Here is a 14184-nt window from a genome sequence, read left to right as displayed (position 1 = left end):
AGAGGACCGAGGGAGAGAGATAGAAGGAGGAAGGTGGGGGAGAGAGGGGAAAAGGAAAGGAGATGAGGAGAGGGGGAGAGAGATAGAAGGAGGAAGGCAGGGGAGGAAAAGGGAGAGAGGGAAAGGGAGAAAGGGGGAGGTGGAAGTAAGAGGAAAGGAAGGGGAGGGAGGGGGAGGGAGAGAAAAGAGAAGAGGGAGGAGGAAAGAGGGCAAAAGAGGAGGGGAAGAGAGGGGAGGGGAAGCAGGAAAAGGGGAAAGTCAAGAAGAGGGAGAGAGAAAGGGGGGAGAATTAGAGAGACAGAATGGGGGTGGGGCAAAAGGACCGAGGGAGAGGGAGGAGGAAAAGGGGCCAAATAAAGAAGGAGAGGAGGGGGAAAGGAGTGAAAGGGAAATAGCAGGAGAAAGAGGGAGAAAGGGGAGCAGGGAGGGATTGTGGAGAAGAAAGGAGAAAGGGTGAGGTCAAAGGGACAGGGAATGGGGGGAGAGGAAGGGCAAGGAGGGAGGGGATAGAGGAAGGGAGCTGAGAGAAGAGAGGGGAATAAAATGCTCTTCAATTAACCATAAGCCACAGTTTATCAGAAACATCTGGTGGATGGGCAGGGGAGCCAGCTGATTGCAGCATGAGGCGAAGGCTCCTAGCTCTCACTGGAGCTGCGTCCAAAGGAATGGGAGCTCCCTGCCTCGACCCACCCTGAGAAATGAAAGGCCAGGCTCTGCGCCCCTTAGGCCATAATGTACAGGGAAGGATGGGGGGGGTGGCCAGGGGCCATCCTGGGGGTCCTGCGGGCTCTCCATCGTCCCTCCCATGATCCCCACAGACACACAGGCTCCTCTCCTGTTTCCCCAAAGACAAGAAGAGGGAGAGTTTGTGGGACCAGGCGTGGAGGCAGGGACGAGGCAGCAATCATGGGAATTGGAGGCATGGCTGGTCCTCTCTAGCTGGGTGACTAGGAGTAAGTCACTCGACCTCTGCAAACCTCAGTTTCTTCATCTGTAGAAAACACCTCAGAACTTGTGTCAGGGTGAAAGTTAACCCTAACTTCCCAGAGCTGTTGTGAGAAAAATACTTTGTGGACTTGAAAGAGCAAGTGGAAAGAATGCTAGATCGGGGTTCACATGTTGACCCTGTCATTTACTGTCTGTGTGCTGTAGCCTCTCTGGGCCTCAGTTTTCTCATCTGTAAAATGAGCACATGAGTTAAATGTACACTCTGATAAATTTGAAATGGGAGCTTTGCTATTATTATTGTTTCATTCTCAGGCCCCTGGAGAGATGACACAGACGCCTGTGATCAAGGCTGAGCCCAGGGAGGTGAATCATTTCCTTGAGGTGCCTACAGGTAAGGAGGCAGGGGGGCCCAGATGGCTCAGAGAAAGTGCTGTCTGCATTACTCAGCAGCCCTGACACCGCTCACCATTCACCACCCATCTTTCCCTGCGTTCCCCCAACATCTGTCCAGTCAGAGGTGGCTAGGAAAAACCATTGGCCCACCCCGTGCCTGGAGTGCTCTACGTCTGGGCTTCAGCTGCTCGCAATCCCTTACTTCATTCCTGACTCAGCCTAAGTACTACCTTCTACCTGAGACCTTTTCTGAGTCCCCTGGCGGCCAGTGCCCCCTCCCAAAATTCTCTCCTCTTCATTTTGTGGCCAGAGCCCCGGGCCTGGGGTTAGGAAGACTGAGTTCAAATCCAGTCAGATACTTAATAGCTGTGTGACCCTGAGCAAGTCACTGTACTTCTGCCTGCCTCAGCTTCATCATCTGTGAAATGAGAATAATAATACTACCTATCTCTCAGGGTGGTTGTAAGGATCAAATGAAATAATGTTTGTAGAGCCCTTAGCACAGTGCCTGGTATATGGTAAACACACACACACACACACACACACACACACACATATATAAATGTTAGCTAGTAGTAGTAGTAGTAATGGTGGTGGTGGTAGTGGTAGTAGTGGTGGTAGTAGCAGTAGCAATAGTAATGAAGGGAAGAGCCAGGATTTGAACTGAGGTCCTCAAACTCTCCAGTCAGAACCCTTTTCACCAAGGCTATTTTTTTTTCTGAACTATTTTAAGTCCTCCTTGGCATTTAAAGTGCTCTGGAAAGTTCTAGACTCTCCCACCCTCATGTCTACTGTTGTTCAATCATTTTTCAGTTGTGACCCCATTTGGGGTTTTCTTGGCAAAGATACTGGAGTGGTTTGCCATTTCCTTCTCCAGTTCATTTTACAGATGAGGAAACTGAGGCAAACAGGGTGAAGTGACTTGCCCAGGGTCGCACAGCTAGTAAGTGTCTGAGGCTAGATTTTAACTCAGGTCTTCCTGACTCCAGGCCCAGCACTCTATCCACTGTACCACCTAGCTGCCCATCATCTACTACTTTTCCCCAGTCCACTTAGATCTTTCCTATACTTTGTACCTGGTCTTGCTATCTAACAATTGAAAGAGTCAGGTGAAATGAGAGGCTAGAGAAAGATCTTCAAAAACATCCCTCACTCAAAAGAAAAGTCCTTAGGAGAAGGCATTCTCAGTGGGTGGGTATCTGAGAACATCCCAATCCCATCTGTGCCTTGTTTCCTGGGCGTTAGCGGCTGGGCTCTGAGCCCTGCTGGTGGTGAGGGAGTATATATTGAATGTTTCTGGGGTTTAGGCTTGAGAGCCCTGGGGGTCCTTTCTATCTCTAAAACAGTGGTCCCATGAGCCTCCTCACTTCACAAATGAGGAAACTGAGGCCCACAAAGAATGACTAACCTGAAGTCACTTATTCCCTAAGGGCTTCAGAGCCCAGGATTCCCAGCAGCCCTCTGGAAAAACCCAAATCCAACTCTGTCCCTTTTTCTCCTGGGCGCCTGCTAGAGGCTGACCTCTGGCCCCTACAGGTGGTAAGTGATAGATAGAGTCAGGATTCACATTCGGGTTTCCCTGGGTGGATTTTTTACCTTTCTCTTGAATAATCACAGCTCTCATTGAAGAGGCCCTACAAAGTTATAATTGGCCAACCAACAGGCATTTATTTATTCATTGCCCACTATATGCCAAGCACTCTGCTAAGTGCTGAAACCATCCCTACCAAGGTCACCGAGGTAGTGAGTGACCCATGACCCCAAAGCCACTGAACTGCCTTCTGGGTCTTAAGACAATCGTCATGATGTCATCATCAAATAAGAATAGCCGAAACACCCTTCCATCGTCAGGGAATCGAATGTCCATGCGGACCTTGCCCAAGGCCTCCTCCACGACAAGGGCCAGCACCCTTGGCAAGTACACATCTCCCTGCTTTATGTCTTAATATCAATAATTGGAGAGTTTTTTGTGTGGCTACCTTTGTCAAGAAATCTTGTGTAGTCTTGGCATTTGCAGGAGAGACCTCGCCTTGTTGGGGAAGGCCTCATTTTGTCCTACAGACACAGGGCTGGGTCTTGAATCCACTATCTCTGTTAGTCAATTGTATGTGAGCTAGCAAAGATGGCGTCTTCAAGATGGTGGAGAATCCCTTGGGAAAGGCAGTGGGAAATTCATACAGGAGAAACGATGGAAGAGGCATGCTGTCCAGGCTGTGGTATGCTACAGTGAGATGACCAGTCCATTGAGTTAGCTCACATGTCGATTCTATCTCCCCTGATAGAACGGAAGCTCCTTGAGGGGAGGGCCTGTTGCATTTTTCTTTGTGTGCCTACTGCTAGGCATACAGTGGGCCCTGAAGGGGGCCTAGGTAAAAGTTCAGTTCAAGTTCCTCAGGGTGGGGGCTATATATATCATCTTTGTATCATCACAGCAGGGCTAGCACAGAACCCCTAATAAGCATTTATTGAGCGGATCAATGTTGGGCTTGAGAGCAGATTCTTACTTGGGCGTGGGAAGTTCCAGAGCCATAACTAGGAATTTTTGTGCCCAGGACAGGTACCACACACCTGGAGCAAATGGACACAAAGCTTACCTTCATTTGGAGGGGAAGGACGCAGGGAGCAGAGTGGGGGGAAAGCTTTGTATTTTTAATTTGTTCTTCTTCTTAACTGCGCACTAAGCCCTATTGTTACTATGCTCCTGAAGACTGTGTGAGTGCTCCCTCCAAATTCAGCTCCCTAGGGCAAAGCTCCAAATGCCCTACCTTAGTTATGTCTCTGGGAAGTTGCTTCACTTAGATAACTGAACCAAACCTTCCTTGAGGTTCGAGTCTGAGGAGCTGGGGTGAGGCCTTGGTAGTCTAGGCTGTGATGGGAAAGCTGAGCACTGTCTATGGTAAACTAGTCCCAAAGAATTCCCTCTTCCACAGAATAAAAGAATTGGAATGGGTAGTCTCCATTAACTCTTCACGCTCTCAACCATAGGATGTTATATTTGAGTTGGGGGCAAGATGCCAGGAGCTGGTTCCTGTGATGTCAGATGGGGGTGGGGCCGTGGGAACCCGGTCCCCATGAGGTCAGGGCTGGGAGCTGGGTCACAGTCACCCCCTGGACTCTTCTCAGATGACTTGGTACAGATGCCACCGACGCCCCCGAGCAGTAACGGCAGCGACAGCGACGGTTCCCAGAGTCCCCGATCTCTGCCGCCATCCAGCCCGGCCCGGCCCACGGCTCGTTCGTCCGCGGCCATCTCTTCCTCTCCCCTCCTCACTGCCCCACATGTAAGGAAGCAGGAAGTGGGGAGCCCTATGGGGGGAGGATGGGGAGTTTTGGGTCTTTTGAGGAGGGAGGTCTTTGAGCTAAGGGGAGGGAGTTCTAGGACCCCAGATGGAAAGAACGTCCCCTTCCTCTTCCTTTCCTGTGGGATTGTGTTCCCGAAAGGAAAAACCACTAGCTCTGGAATGAGAAGTCTTGGGTTCAAATACCCCCGTGCTACTTACTACCTTAGGCCAATCAATCACCCTCCCTAGGCCTCATTTTCCAAGTGAGTAAAATTGAAGGGTTTGTCCAGGCCACCTGCGAGGTCCCTTCTAGCCGGATCTGAGATCCTTGGAGCTTGGGGCTGGGGGGAGAGGCATGCGCTGGAGGTCGGAGGACACATCTGGCAATAGAGCTGCCGCCATCTTTCCTGGTATCTGGAGCGTGGTGGGGGATGGGGGTGAGGGAAGGGCAGAGATCTCTGATGGACAGACTCTGGAAGGTGGATGCCAAGGATGGTCCTACCCGAGGAATGTTTCCTTCCTCATCCTCCAAGATATGAGGGCCAATGGGTAGCGCTAAAGCATGGCTCTTGAATATGAATCTGATTTGGGCTTTCAAAGGCAAGGGCAGCTTTCTCTAAAGTCCTTCTTCCCATCCCACCCGAAATGTGTGTCCTCCAGAAGCTCCAGGGAACATCCGGGCCACTGCTCCTGACAGAGGAAGAGAAACGTACTTTGATTGCAGAGGGCTACCCCATCCCCACCAAACTCCCCCTCACCAAAGCTGAGGAGAAGGCCTTAAAGAGGGTCAGGAGGAAAATCAAGAATAAGGTATGGAGGTGACTTCAGGCCTTGGGGTCCACCATTGGGAGAAGGAAGGGCACCCCCCAGGGACATTTCTAGACCCCTGAATGTAAGGTCACAGAATCTGAGTTCATCCCAGTTCTGATGCTTACTCCTGGGTGACCCCGGGGCACTTTCTTTCCCCGGGGCCTCAGTTTCCTCATCTGTAAAATGAGAGTGTTGGACACAGTGGCCTCTAAGACCAGCTCTTCAGGCTGGGGGGCTGCTGCTAGTGGTGCTGCATAGGAGTAGGGGGCTAAGGAGACTCTTGGGCAGCAGCATTCCCAAACCTCACCCCCTTTGTGGGTCCTTTCCCTCCAGATATCTGCTCAAGAGAGTCGCCGGAAGAAGAAGGAATATGTGGAGTGCCTAGAGAAGAAGTAAGACCCTGGGTTTCTTTTTGTTTCTTTTCTCTTCTCAACAAGGAGGGAGATCAGAAGTAAAGAAAACCGATTTTTGTTCATTGAAAAATGTTATTATTGGTTTTTTAAAGAAATGAGTCCCCTTTGGAAAGGGCGTCCCTCCCTGCTGGGCTGTGTATTCTTACCTAGGGACACCAGAGGGTCAGGGGTGGGATCCTGGGCAGTCTGGGAGGGGTGGGGGCAGGAGCCAGGATGAAAAGGGCCCAGTGGAAGGCGGGCCCCCAGGGGAGAGGAGAGCAGGGATGGGTGGCCCCAGGACAGGAGTCACGACCCCACCCGGGTTTTCCCCCTCCTCCCCTCCAACTCTGAACCTGGTGTCCACTTGACCCCAACAGAGTTGAGACATTCACATCAGAGAATAATGAGCTATGGAAGAAGGTGGAAACCCTGGAGAATGCCAACAGGTAAGCAGCACCCCTTCCCCGGCCTTAACCCGGGCACCAATGTTGCTTCCTGACTTGGTCACAGCCTTCAGTGGGGGCCACATAGCATGGCACTGAGTTCCTTAGGAGGCAGTGTGGAACAGTGGTTAGGGTGCTGGGCTTGGAGCCTGTAAGACTTGGGTTCAAATCCTGTTGCTAGAGTTACTGGACAAGCTTCTTGTCCTAACTTTCCATTTCTTCAGCAGTAAAAGGGGGCTCATAATGGCACCTTTGTTGTTGTGCAGTCATTTTTCAGTCGTGTCTGACTCTTGGTGACCCCGTTTGGGGTTTTCTTGGCAAAGATACTAGAGTGGTTTACCATTTCCTTCTCCAGCTCATTTTACAGATGAGGAAACTGAGGCAGACAAGGTTAAATGACTTGACCAGGGTCACATAGCTACTAAGTGTCTGAGGCTGGATTTGAGCTCAGGTCTTTCTGACATATAAATATTAGTTATTATTATTATTATTAGGATACCTTGGGTCTGGTTAATTGATAGGATGAGGAATATGGTGAGGAGTTGTGGGCAGGAAGAAACAGCACTGATTTGGAAGAGTAGGGAAGGAACCCTGTCTCTGCCCCCAGCAAGCCGTGTGCCCCTTTTCTTTCTTCCTTATCTTGAACTGGAGGGGGCTGGGTCCTCGGGCCAGGAGTCAGAGCCTGGGGGGTCTCAGCCGTCTCTGCCGCTGCCTTGTGGGTGACTTCTCCCCAGGGGTTTTCCCTCTGGGCCTCAGTGGCCTCCTCTGTCAAACAAGGGGCTTGGGCATTAGAGGGTCTCTTGGGGAATGTGGGACGGGGACCCAAGGTCAGGGATGCTCAGGTGAGAACCCCCCTCTCCTCCTTCTCCTTGGGCTCTTTCTCCACATGTGGGGGAAGGGGTGGAGGGGCAGACAGGTCAGCTCCACCTTCTTCCAGGGCTTTCACTAGTTGGGGAAGGGGAAGAGGTGGAGGGATGCATGGTCCTGCTGACCCTGTTCTGGAGCCCCGCGGGTGGCTCTGTCCCAGGGCAAGGAGCACATTGCTGGAGCTGTGCTGCCACCTGCTGGACACTCTAGGAACTTCAACACCACCTGTCCATAACCAAGGTGGGAATGGATCCGGCCTTCTGAACCAACTCCTGCCATTTCACAGATGAGGGAACTGAGACTCAGGACAGTGAAGTGATCTGCCCAAGATCATGCCAACTGTTGTTCAGTTATTCAGTCATGTCCGACTCTTCGTGACCCCTTTTTGGGGTTTTCTTGGCAAAGATACTGGAGTGATTCGCCATTTCCTTCTTCAGCTCATTTTACAGATGAGGAAACTGAGGCAGACATAGGTGAAGTGACTTGGGGTCACACAGCTTAGTGAGTATCTGAGGTAGAATTTAAAGTCGGGTCTTCCTGACTCCAGGCCCAGCGCTTTATCTACTGAGCCATGTAGCTACCTCTAAGCATCAGTATTTAAACTCAGGTCCTCAGACCGCAGAGCGCTGTACCACAGGCTCGATGGAGCTGGGCCATGTCTCCCACTGACGTCAGGAAGTCCTGAATTCAAATCCTGCCTCAGACAGAAAAGGAGTGGAAGTGTCTGAAGTTCACGCCCCTTGCCGTGAGATTTCAGAGACATCCCGGATGAGACTGAGGGGTTAGAGACGCCGAAGGAGCGACGAAGCGTTAACCCTCTGAGTCGCGGCTCTGCCGCAGTGCCGGGGTGGGGGGCTGGGCAGGGCCATTCATTCTGGTGACCTCTCGATTGTGCTTTCCTCAGAACCCTTCTCCAGCAGCTACAGAAGCTCCAGGCCCTGGTGACAGGCAAGCTCTCCAGACCTTACAAGATGGCTGCCACCCAGACAGGGACCTGCATCATGGTGAGTGGGGCCTGCCCCTCTTCTTTCTGCCTCCATTGCCTCGGGCACTCCAAACATGACCAGATTGCCGTCTCCTGGGAGCCAGGGCGAATGCCCAGGATGTTGGGCAAGGGGAGGGGGTGCTGGGAAAGTCCCATGGCAAAGGGGGAGGGAAGTGGGAAGGGGATGTGTTCAAGGATTGGTGCCGTGTCCCATGATGGCCCTGGTGGTGCCATCACCCACTCCTCTCTCAGGATAGTCCTCAGGTCCGTCCAGGGACTCTCTTTATGGATGAGAGTGTTTGTGAGCACCAGGGAAAGGGGATGGTGACAATCCATCCCTTCCAGAGGCTGGTCCTTCAGATCTTTATTTTTTATTTATTCATTCATTCATGTATTTTTGTGAAACAGTCAGGGTGAAATGACTTGCTCAGGGTCACACAGCTAGTAAGTGTCAAGTATCTGAGGCTGGATTTGAGCTCAGGTCCTCCTGACTCCACTGTGTGCCACCTAGCTGCCCCCTCCTTCAGGTCTTTAAATTGGGGGAGACAACTTCCAACAAACTGGCCAAACAAACCTTTATATGTCTAAGAAAGCTTAATTGCCGCTCCCTCCTATCCCATGGAAAAGCTGGAAAGCGGGTTTATGCACACAAACGGCCGGGAGCCACCAGGCAAAGGCTCCCTGACCCAATGGTTAAACCGTTCTTCGACCCTGGCAGGTTGGACCCAGCCTTCCCCTGGGTCCTGTGGCTAGAATTTAGGGTTATGGATTTAGGCTAGAAGAGACCTTAAAGGCCATTGAGTCCAAACCCTTTATTTTACAGATGAAAAAACTGAAGCCTACAGAGGTAGAGTGAATTAATTGCCCAAAGTCACACAACCGGCTAGTTTCTGAGGCAGGATTTGAACTCAGGGTTTCCTGACTCTATCCATTATGCCATCGAGCTGCCTCTTGTCTTCCTGGGAGTCGCTTAAGGTAGCGAATATGCCTGCAGGTTGCCCTACAACAAATGTTAACTGTCCCCTTCTCCATAGCTGGGATGCAGAATCCAAGGAGCCTGCCAGGTTTGCCTTATTACCCGTATGACCTTGGACAAGTCACTTCCTCCCTCTGGGTCTGTTTCCTTCTACCTAAAATGGGGATGACCGTGACTTTTTTTTCCAACACCGCCGCGCCTGGTGGTCACCCACACGGGCCCCTTGGATGGTGGCAGAGATAACTTATGCTCCCCACCCCCCGATAGTTTTGTACCATCAGCTGGGCCCTGGGAGGAAGGATGGGTGCCACCCACGTAGCCTCTCACCCTGGTGGCCCCACATCTGCCAGGACAGGCAGCTGTTTCCTCTCCATGGCTCACTGGGGCACAGGGGGCCAGTCCTCACCTTCTCTCTCTGTTTGCAGGTGGTGGTGCTGTGTTTCGTCCTGGTGCTGGGCTCCATCATGCCGTGCCTCCCCGAGTTCTCCTCCGTGTCCCAGACAGTGAAGGAGGCTCCCCTCCCAGCTGCCAGTGTCTACACAGCCAGCCAGAGTGAGTGTCCTGCCTTGCCTGGCCACCCTCGACCCATCGGTCAGGCATCCTGATGAGGGGCATAGGGCCCCGTGGAACAAAGTGCTCTCCTGGGGACTAGTCAGTCAGTCAATAAACATTGATTAAGCACCTACTATGTGCTAGGCACTGTGCTAAGTTCTGGGGATACAAAGAGAGGCAAAAGACAGTCCCTGCCCTCCAGGATCTCACAGTCTAATGGGGGAGACAACATACAAATACAAATGAGTTCTGGACTGAATAAATTGGAGACCATCAATAGAAGGAGGGTCCTAGCATTAAGGGGGATTAGGAAAGGCTCCACTGAAGATGGGATACAATCGAATGGGAGGGAAGACATACGGAAATAATTATGATACCAGGGAGGGTTAGATATATGCGGGGCAGGGGGAGGGGTCCAAATAAAGTGCTTTGGGGAATTCAAGAAGGGGAGATAACACAGGAAAGGCAGGGTCACACAGTAATTTGTGTGATGAAGATCTAGGGGTTCCAATGGACCACAAACTCAATATGCGTCAATAGTTTATCATGGAGACCAAAATATGCCCAGTGAGACCGTAAGCCACATTAAGAGAGGCACGAGGTCCAAAACATTACAGGTCCCCATACTTTTCCCTGTTCAATCAATCAACAAGGATTTATTAAGGCTGACTACTTATCCTGTACTCTGTTAGGTGCTGGGAATACAAGTACAGAGAATGAAACAATCCCAACTCAAAATGAGCTCACATTCTAATGAGAAAGACCCCATGTACATGTATAAGTATATATGGTATAAATACACTTCTAAATGTATATAGTATAAATACATGTATAAATGTACGAGTGTATACATGTATAAGTGTATATGTATATAAATACAAATAAATACAAAGTGATTAGATACAAAGTAGCTTATAAGGGAGGGCTCTAGCAGCTGGGGGATCAGGAAAGATTTTGAGTTGGCTGTGATGTCTGAGCTGTGTCTTCAAGAAAGAGAGGGAGGGGCAGCTAGGTGGCGCAATGGATAAAGCTCTGGCCTTGGAGTCAGGAGGACCTGAGTTCAAATCCAGTCTCCAGACACTTGACATTAGCTGTGTGACCCTGGGCAAGTCACTTAACCCCAATTGCCTAAGCAAAAAAAAAAAAAAAGAAAAAAAAAACAAAGAAAGGGATTCCGTGAGGTAGAAGTGAGGAGGGAGGGCATTCCAGGCATTGCAGGCATTGGGTACTGTCATGGCAAAGGCATGGACGTGGTATATGGAGTGCCTAAGAAGCAGAAAGAAGGCCAGTTGGGCTGATGACAGAGGGAAGGAGGATGTGCAATGTCCAATGAATTGGGGAAAGCTTGTGGAGGGCTTTTAAAGCTAAAGAGAGGAGCTGCTATTTTTCTATTTTATCCTAGAAGTAGTCAGGAGAAGGGAAGTGACCTGGTCAGACACTGGTGCCTCGTGTCCAGTTCATTTTGGGAAGGATGTTGATAAACTAAATGGTGTCCAGAGCTGCGGGCAGCCAGGATAAGGAAGGGCCTTGAAGATCTGCAAATGGGGGGAGGGGGTGAGTGTAGAGAAGACTCGGGGAGGTTACAAGAGCTGTCTGCAAGTACTGAAGGGTTGGTAATCGGGGAAAGGGATTAGCTTTGTTCTGCTTGGCCCCAGAGAGCAGAACAAGAAATCACAATGTGGCTTTGGGGGATGAGGTGGATGGAGATCCAGCAAGAAGGAGTGGTCAGATAGGTAGGAGGAGAGTCAGGAGATGGTAGAGAGAAGGGTATATCAAAGAGAAAAGAGTGAACAACCATGCTAAAGGCTTCAGAGAGGTCAAGAAAGATGAGGACTGAGAAAATGCCATGAGATTTGAAATTTAAGAGATAATTATTGGAGTTCAGTTGTGTCTGACTGTTTATGACCCCATGGACCATACTATCCATGGGGTTGTCTTGGCAAAGATAACAGAGTGGTTTTCCATTTCCTTCTCCAGTAGATTAAGGCACACAGAGGTTAAGTGACTTGTCCAGAGTCACATAGCTAGTACATGTCTGAGGTTGGATTTGAACTCAGGTCTTCCTGACTCCAGGCCCAGTGTTCTATCCCCTGAGCCACCTAGCTGCCTCCTAAGAGATCATTAGTAACTTTGAAAAGAGCAGTTTTGGTCGAATGATGTGGTTAGAAGTCAGTCTTCAGAGAGTTAATAAGAGAGTTAGAGGAAAGGAAATGAAGGCCTTGATTGTAGATGGCCTTCTCAAGGAGTTCAGCTATAAAAAGAAGGAGAGACACGGGACAGAGCTAGCAGGAATGAACAGATTAAATGAGGGGTTTTTTTTGTTTTGTTCTGTTTTAGGAATGAAGAGACAGGCATGACAGGGCACCAGGAAAACAGCCAGTAGACAGGGAGAGATTGGAGATTAGTGAGAGAGTGGGAATGAAAAAGGGGAGGCAACCTGCTGAAGAAGACAAGATGAAATGGGATCATTTATACATGTAGTACCTTAACCTCTGTTCAGTCTCAGTTTCCTCATCTGTAAAATGAATATAATAGCACTTACCTCAGAGGGTTGTGAAGATCAAATAAGTAACATATAAAGTGATTTACAAAACTTTAAATGTTCTACAAATGGTTATCATGATGTCTTGAGGAAAGGGAGGGACTTCGGCATCCAGGGAAGTGGGAGAAACAGATTCCAGATGTGGGGAGTGGGAGTGAAATGAGCAAAGACTTGGAGGTGTAAAAGGGCAAGATGACAATAAGGGACAGAGAATAGTCAGTTTGGCTGCAATGTTGTCTTCTAGGAAGGGGAGGAATAGTGTGAGATAAAGCCACAGAGGGAGTTGGAACCAGACCATAGAAAGAATAGTTATGGTTTGTTGGTTTGTTGGTTTTAAATACTTAACTCAGCAGTAACTTAGGAGCTACTGATGGTTTATGAGGAGAGAAGGGACCCAGTGAGCGACTTCTGAAGGTGCAGTTATAGGGCTTCTCCTGAGCACCACCAGTTCTGGGTGCTTTTCTGATCCCAAGCTCAGATCTCCACCTAGCTTTGGTGAAGTCACAGCTGGAATGAAGAAGAGGAGACATTCGTGTGGGTAGGGAGTAGAGGAATAAGAATCCACCCAGGGGGTAGAAAGCATCATCTTGGCACAGAAAGCAGTGTGGGGCTCAGCAGCCGCAGGACAAATTGAAGTTGGACTCAGAACTTCCTGGCTAAAAGGGCAGCTTGGATTGATTGGAAGTGATATTTAAGCACGTGTCTGGACTAAGGGGAGAGGAGCAGGAAAGGAGCCTGATGTGCCCTGATCAGAGAGGGAAAAAGAAAACACCTCCAGCAATGTCACAGAAGGCAGAGGAGGGAGGACTATTATGTTCACAGTCAGAAGACCTGAGCTCAATCCCTGCTCTCCTATTCTGCCATGAACTAGCTGTGTGAGCTTGGACTAGCCAGTCATCTCCCTGGGCTTCAGTTTCCTCATCTATAGGAGCAGCTCCCTCTGGGGCCACCCCACTCCTACATAGAAAATGAGGGCTGTATGCTTGGAGACTTCTAAATTTCCTGCCAGCTCTGAGCTTATTTTTTTATTAATTAATTTATTTTTAGTTTTCAACATTCAGTTTTATAAAATTTTGAGTTCTAAATTTTCCCCCCTCCCAAGAATAGCATGCAATCTGATATAGGCTATACATGTGCTATCATATTAAACATATTTCCACACTAGTCATTTTGTGAAAGAAGAATCAGAACAAAAGGGGAAAACCACGAAAAAGAAAAAAAAAACAAAAAAGAGAAAATAGTATGCTTCGATCTGCATTCAGACTTCATAGTTCTTTCTCTGGATGTGGATAGCATTTTCCATCATGAGTCTTTTAGAATTGTCTTAAATCATTGTATCGCTGAGAAGAGCTAAGTCTATCAAAGTTGGTCATCTCACAATGTTGCTGTTACTGTGTACAATATTCTCCTGGTTCTGCTCACTTTGCTCAGCATCAGTCCATGCAAGTCTTTCCAGGTTTTTCTGAAGTCCTCCTGTTCATCATTACTGATAGCACAACAGTATTCCATTACATTCATATACCACAACTTGTTCAGCCATTCCCCAATTGATGGGCAGCCTCTCAATTTCCAATTTTTTGCCACCACAAAAAGCAGCTCTAAGTTTCAAGAAAGAGGGGTGGGTCAATAATATCAGATGTCACCATGGGGTCAAGGAGGATAAGGAAGAAGAGAAGGTCACTGGAGAACCTCGAGAGAGCAGCTTCAGGAGAGCGATGGGAAGGGAGCCAGAGCCATCTTTAGGGTTAAGGGGCAAGTAGGTGGAAAGGAAGTGGAGACAGCTGAGTAAACTCCGGTGAGAAAGAAAGGTGAGAAATAAAACAACATTGAGAAGGAATAATAGGGTCAGGCCAAAGTTTGGGGAGCAGAAAGGAAAGAACCAGTGAAGAAAAAAAAGGCTAAAGACGCCAGAGGGAACATTCTTAAGGAAACTAGAAAATATAACAGGAACTCTCTCTCTCTCTCTCTCTCTCTCTCTCTCTCTCTCTCTCTCCC

The 14184-nt window shown here is 49.3% G+C and overlaps 1 protein-coding gene across 1 annotated transcript in view; it reads left to right on the top strand.

Moving 5' to 3' along the window:
* The window catches only part of CREB3L1 (cAMP responsive element binding protein 3 like 1), a 56922-nt gene that overhangs the window by 39712 nt on the left and 3026 nt on the right, over window positions 1-14184 (top strand). Inside the window, exons 4-10 of the mRNA XM_027837659.1 lie at window positions 1261-1339; window positions 4465-4622; window positions 5283-5432; window positions 5766-5824; window positions 6202-6270; window positions 8039-8138; window positions 9521-9647. Of these exons, the coding sequence (XP_027693460.1) occupies window positions 1261-1339; window positions 4465-4622; window positions 5283-5432; window positions 5766-5824; window positions 6202-6270; window positions 8039-8138; window positions 9521-9647 (742 nt within the window). The remainder of the gene's footprint in view (window positions 1-1260; window positions 1340-4464; window positions 4623-5282; window positions 5433-5765; window positions 5825-6201; window positions 6271-8038; window positions 8139-9520; window positions 9648-14184) is intronic.

Source organism: Vombatus ursinus, unplaced genomic scaffold (assembly GCF_900497805.2).
Source record: "Vombatus ursinus unplaced genomic scaffold, bare-nosed wombat genome assembly UNPS02014822.1, whole genome shotgun sequence".
NCBI lineage: Eukaryota > Metazoa > Chordata > Mammalia > Diprotodontia > Vombatidae > Vombatus > Vombatus ursinus.
The sequence above is the reverse complement of the archived record's forward strand: the minus strand, read 5'-3'. Positions and strand labels throughout refer to the sequence as shown.